Below are 6391 nucleotides of genomic sequence, written 5' to 3'. Positions count from 1 at the left end.
TTGCTGTGGAATGTAGGGGAGAGACTTTAAGCTATAAGGAACTAAACGCAGAGGCAAATAGACTAGCACATTACCTGATCGCACAAGGTGTTAAACCAGATGATCGCATCGCACTCTGCACCAAGCGCAACACAACAATGATCGTTGCAATGCTCGGCATTCTCAAAGCAGGCGGTGCATATGTACCACTCGATCCGGCCTATCAAAGTCAACGATTGATCCATATTCTACAGGATGCTGATCCGAAATTTTTGTTGACAGATGCTACTGGCCGGAAAGTAATCGAAAACCATAAAGTTCCAATGGTTGAGTTGGATAAACCATTGCCTGTTGATTTGCCAATCGATAATCCGGACGCAACCAAGCTTGGAGTCACTCCAAACAATTTGGCCTATATTATTTACACGTCTGGCTCAACAGGAACACCTAAAGGAGTTATGGTTGAACATCGCGATGCAACACATTTATTCAAATCTGTATACGACAAATTTGATTTTAACAACGAAGACAAGTGGTGTTTGTTCCATTCAATTTCTTTCGATGTTTCCGTTTGGGAAATATGGGGTGCACTGTCGAATGGAAGTCAATTGTCAATTGTTCCATACGAAATCAGTCGTTCGATGGACGATTTCTACGATTGGATTTGTTCCACCGGCATTACTGTGCTAACTCAAACTCCCTCTGTATTTAAAATGCTTATGCGAGCTGAAACGATTAGCTCACGGTCCGATCGATTACGATATGTGATCTTTGGTGGTGAAGCGTTAGATCCATTCATCATAAGGGATTGGCATGAAAAATGCATTAAAAATCGAACAGTATTGGTCAATATGTATGGCCCTACGGAAACAGTAATGATTGCAACAAGTTGGATCTGTGATGTTACACTTTCCGATAACTTGCCGACTCCAATCGGACGTCCGTTACCAAACAAAAAGATTTATTTGCTGGATGCACATGGTGAGCTTGTGCCATTAGGAGCCGAGGGAGAATTGTACATTGGAGGTGCTGGTGTGGCACGTGGCTATCTAAATCGATCGGAACTAACCGCGGAACGTTTTCTACCCGACCCATTCAGCGATAATACAGAAGCACGCATGTACCGTACTGGTGATCGAGCACGATATCTGCCTGACGGAAATTTGATATATTTGGGACGTATTGATCAGCAAGTGAAAATTCGTGGTTTCCGAATTGAGCTCGGTGAAATTGAAGCCCACCTAGTCGAACATCCTCAAGTACACGAGGCTGTAGTTCAACCGTATGGCAATGGATCAGATGCTCGTCTTATAGCTTATGTGGTGGCCGATGCGAATACATCGTTAGCCCAAGATTTGCGTACATATCTATCAACTTTACTGCCTGATTATATGGTACCAGCAGCTTATATGTATCTACCATCCTTGCCTCACACACCAAATGGCAAGCTAGATCGATGCGCATTGCCGGCTCCGGATGATGAAGCGTTTGTTCGTGAGAAGTATGAAGCTCCACAGGGTGAAATGGAAGAAAAACTGGTCGACATTTGGAGTGAACTGCTCAGCATTGATCGTATCAGTCGACATGATAATTTCTTTGCGCTGGGAGGACATTCTTTATTGGTCGTACGGCTGTTAGCACAATTGAGAAATATTGGACTAGATACCACCGTACGTGAATTGTTTGATGCACGCACACTGGCCATTATGGCTGCAAAACTTGCCCATTACCAAGCCGTGACCATTCCTCCCAATCTAATTACCACAGACAGCACTGCCATTACTCCAGAAATGTTGCCACTTATCACACTTTCCCAAGCAGATATTGATGCAATAATTGCACAGATACCTGGCGGAGTAGCCAATATCCAAGATATTTATGAATTGGCGCCATTACAGAACGGTATGTTGTTTCATCATATAAAAGCCGAACGCGGTGATCCGTACCTACTAGTAAGCGCTATGCGGTTTAGAGACCGGATGGTACTTGATCATTACGCGGCCGCCTTGCAACAGGTAATTGAGAGGCACGATATCCTTCGCACAATATTCATCTGGGAAGGTCTCAGTGTACCAGCACAGGTAGTTCTGCGCCAAGTTCCCTCTCTACTCAGTGAAGTTACATTGGATAATACCAGCAGCACAACACTAGAGCAGTTGAGCCAACAATTCAATCCACGTCACTATCGGTTGGACCTAACACATGCACCACTATTGCGATTGATGGCTGCTCCAATATCTGATGGTAGCTGGGTTGCACTGCAATTGTTGCACCATGTAATTGGAGACCATACCACACTGGAGAAACTGGATGCAGAAGTTAATGCCATCATCAACGGTAAGATTGAAAATTTGACAAAGCCTACACCATTCCGTCATTTAGTGGCGCACGCTCGGCTGGGAATTAGTTCAAATGAACATAGCCGATTCTTCAGTAAAATGCTTGGTGATCTTGAAGAGCCAACCTTGCCATTTGGTTTAAGTGATGTTTCTCTGGACGGGAATGATATAGTTGAATTTCAATTGGAGTTGCCAAAAACACTGAATGATCAGCTACGTATGATCGCACGGAAGCTACAGGTCAGCTTAGCTAGCATGTGTCATTTGGCTTGGGCACAAGTTCTTGCTCGAGCCAGTGGACGTGAGGCGGTTGTCTTCGGTACTGTACTACTTGGTCGTTTACAGGCTGGAGAAGAGAACAATAACATCATGGGACCGATGATTAACACGCTCCCAATACGGATAGATATTGATGATACCAGCGTCGAGACCGCAGTGCGTCATACTCATGCTCGACTGAGTGCATTGTTGGCACACGAACATACACCACTTGTGTTGGCCCAACGCTGCAGTGGAGTTCCAGCTGGCTCGCCATTGTTTAACGCCATGTTGAACTATCGCCATAATTTGAAGTCGGAGCAAAGCACTGAGTCACTCTCTGGAGTCGATGTAATAGATGTTGAGGAGCGAACAAATTACCCATTGGTAATGTCGGTTGAAGATGATGGTGATTCGCTGGGACTGACACCACAAGTAAGTTCACCATTGTCAGCAGCTCGAATTGGTGCATATATGCAACAAGCTCTGGAATCTATAGCCGATGCGCTAACGAACATGCCTGAACAACCGCTAAGAACATTAACAGTCATTCCACCGGAAGAGCGCATGTTGCTACTGCACACCTGGAATGAAACCACGGCTACCTATCCATCCGAACACTGCCTTCACCAATTATTTGAGGCGCAGGTGGAACGCGAAGGGCAGGCGATTGCTGTGGAGTATAAGGGAGAGACCATGAGCTACATGGAACTCAACGCTCAAGCAAATCAATTGGCACATTACCTGATCGCACGAGGTGTCAAACCAGATGATCTTATTGCACTTTGCGTTGAGCGCAGTATAACAATGATTGTAGCGATGTTGGGAATTCTTAAAGCAGGTGGCGCTTATGTACCACTCGATCCGGTCTATCCGAGCCAACGACTAACTAATATTCTACAAGATGCCGACCCGAAATTCTTGTTAGTAGATGCTACTGGTCGGAAAGTACTCGGAGATCATCAAGTGCCAGTTATAAAATTAGACGAACCATTGCCTGATGATTTACGTAATGATAATCCAGACGTAATCAAGCTTGGACTCAACTCAACCAATTTGGCTTATGTAATTTACACCTCTGGCTCAACTGGAACACCAAAAGGAGTTATGGTTGAACATCACCAAGTAGCACTATTACTTCAGTCTGGACATGACAAATTTGATTTTAATACTCAGGATAAGTGGTGTTTGTTCCATTCGATCTCTTTCGACTTTTCTGTTTTTGAGACATGGGGAGCATTGTGCTATGGAAGCCAACTGTCGATATTACCATACGAAACCGCCCGTTCTACGGACGAATTCTATGATTGGATATGTGCTAGCAGTATTACTGTGCTGAATCAAACGCCATTGGCATTGAAAATGCTGATGCGAGTGAAAAATATCAGTCCGCGATCCGATAAACTACGATATGTTTTCTTCGGTGGTGAAGCATCAGACTCATCAATTATAAGCGACTGGAATGAAAATAGTATTAATAGTAAAGCTGTACTAGCCAATGTGTATGGCCCAACCGAAACTGTTGTTTTTGCATCAAGTTGGGTTTGCGATAACACAATTTCTGAAAACTCACTCTTACCAATCGGTCGTCCACTAGCCAACAAAAGAATTTACCTCTTGGATGCAGATGGCGAGCCAGTGCCACTAGGAGCCGAGGGAGAAATGTATATTGGTGGTACTGGTCTTGCACGTGGCTACCTTAACCGTCCTGACCTAACTGCTGAACGTTTTCTGCCCGATCCATTCAGTGATAATCCAACAGCACGCATGTATCGTACCGGCGATCGAGCAAGTTATCTGCCAGATGGAAATTTGGTCTTTTTGGGACGCACAGATCAGCAAGTGAAAATCCGTGGATTCCGAATTGAGCTCGGTGAAATTGAAGCCCAACTAATCGAACATCCTCAAGTGCGCGAAGCGGTTGTACAAATCTATGGCAATGGATCAGATGCCCGACTGGTAGCTTATGTTGTGGCAGACATAGATACATCATTAGCTCAAGATTTGCGCACGTATCTTTCGACCTCACTGCCTGACTACATGGTACCAGCAGCTTATGTGTGTCTACCATCTTTACCGCTCACACAAAATGGCAAATTAGATCGGCGAGTTCTACCGACTCCGGATGAAGACGCGTTTACTCATCAGCACTATGAAGCTCCACAAGGAGAAATGGAAGAAAAGCTAGCCAATATATGGCGTGAATTGCTGAACGTTAAACGTATTAGCCGACATGACAATTTCTTTGCTCTGGGAGGACATTCCTTATTCGTTGTTCAGTTGTTGGCACAGCTAAGACGTATCGGTCTGGATACCACTGTACGAGAAGTATTTGATGCTCCCACCCTGGCCAAGCTAGCTTTGACTCTTACTCATTACCAAGCAATGTCTATTCCACCGAACCAGATTAGCACAGACAGCACTGCTATTACTCCAGAAATGTTACCGCTAATCACTCTGTCTCAGTCAGAGATTAATGCAATTGTTGCACAGATACCTGGTGGAGTAGCGAATATTCAAGATATTTATGGATTGGCGCCTTTGCAGTACGGTATGCTGTTTCATCATTTGAAAGCTGAACGTGGTGACCCATACTTGGTAGTGAGGCAACTAAGTTTTATTGACCGTACAACTCTTGAACGGTATGCAAACGTCCTTCAACAGGTGATTGAGAGACACGATATTTTACGCACAGTCTTCTTTTGTGAAGGGCTCAATGAACCGGCACAAGTTGTTCTGCGCCGGGTTCCGTCATTACTCAACGAGATAATGTCATCTGATGGTACTGGTGAACAAATACTAAAGCAGTTCAGCCAACAATTCAATCCGCGTCATTATCGGCTAGACTTGACACAGGCACCGCTATTGCGTTTAATAGCTGCGCCAACGTCTGAAGGAAATTGGGTGGCATTGGAACTGATGCATCACATAATTGGTGACAATCCTACACTAGAGCGACTGCAGACAGAAATTCAAGCAATATATGACGGTCAGATTGAGAATCTGACAGCTCCCACACCATTCCGCCAAGTAGTGGCTAAAGTTCGCTTTGGAGTTAGACCAGCTGAGCATACCCGTTTCTTCAGTGATATGCTTCACGATATTGACGAATCAACTTTGCCGTTTGGTTTGAGACACGATGAGTGGAATGGAAGCGATATTGACGAAGCGCAGCTGACATTACCGCAGACGCTCACTGATGAATTGCGGGCGTATGCACGAAAGCTTAGGGTCAGTTTGTCTAGTTTGTGTCATCTTGCCTGGGCACAAGTACTTGCTCGAGCTAGCGGACGTGAAGCAATAGTATTTGGTACTGTGTTACTAGGACGTTTACAAGCCGGAGAAGGAAACGACACTGCAATGGGGCCGATGATAAACACTTTACCTTTGCGAATAGATATTGATGAGATGAGTGTCGAGACCGCAGTGCGACAAGCACATGCTCGATTGAGTGCATTGCTAACGCACGAATACGCGCCGCTTGTCTTGGCACAACAATGTAGTGGAATTCCCGCTGGTATACCGTTATTTAGTGCACTGCTTAACTATCGCCATAATCAACAAAGCAAACAAGTCAATGATTCTTTTCCTGGAGTCACTTTCTTAGGTGGTGAAGGCCAAACCAATTACCCGTTAACCATATCCCTAGATGATAACGACAATACTTTGAGCCTGTCAGTTCAAGTGGTATCATCGCTATCAGCAGCTCGGATCGGTGCTTATATGCAACAGGCTCTGGAATCGCTAACTGATGCATTAACTCATACACCACAGCAACCAGTTCGGACATTAACAGTGATACCACCGGAAGAGCG

At 44.9% G+C, this 6391-nt stretch overlaps 1 protein-coding gene across 1 annotated transcript; it reads left to right on the top strand.

The window, feature by feature from the left end:
* Positions 1–43: 43 nt before the first annotated feature.
* Positions 44–6371, top strand: LOC129572832 (uncharacterized; the record flags this gene model as incomplete). Its single annotated transcript, XM_055452933.1, has 1 exon — positions 44–6371. A coding segment is annotated over exon 1 (6234 nt), but the record flags the coding sequence as incomplete, so codon positions are not given.
* Between the last annotated feature and the right edge of the window lie 20 nt (positions 6372–6391).

Source organism: Sitodiplosis mosellana, unplaced genomic scaffold (assembly GCF_009176505.1).
Source record: "Sitodiplosis mosellana isolate CC-2019 unplaced genomic scaffold, AAFC_SMos_1.0 Smas_scaffold_5581, whole genome shotgun sequence".
NCBI classification, from domain to species: Eukaryota; Metazoa; Arthropoda; class Insecta; order Diptera; family Cecidomyiidae; genus Sitodiplosis; species Sitodiplosis mosellana.
The sequence above is the reverse complement of the archived record's forward strand: the minus strand, read 5'-3'. Positions and strand labels throughout refer to the sequence as shown.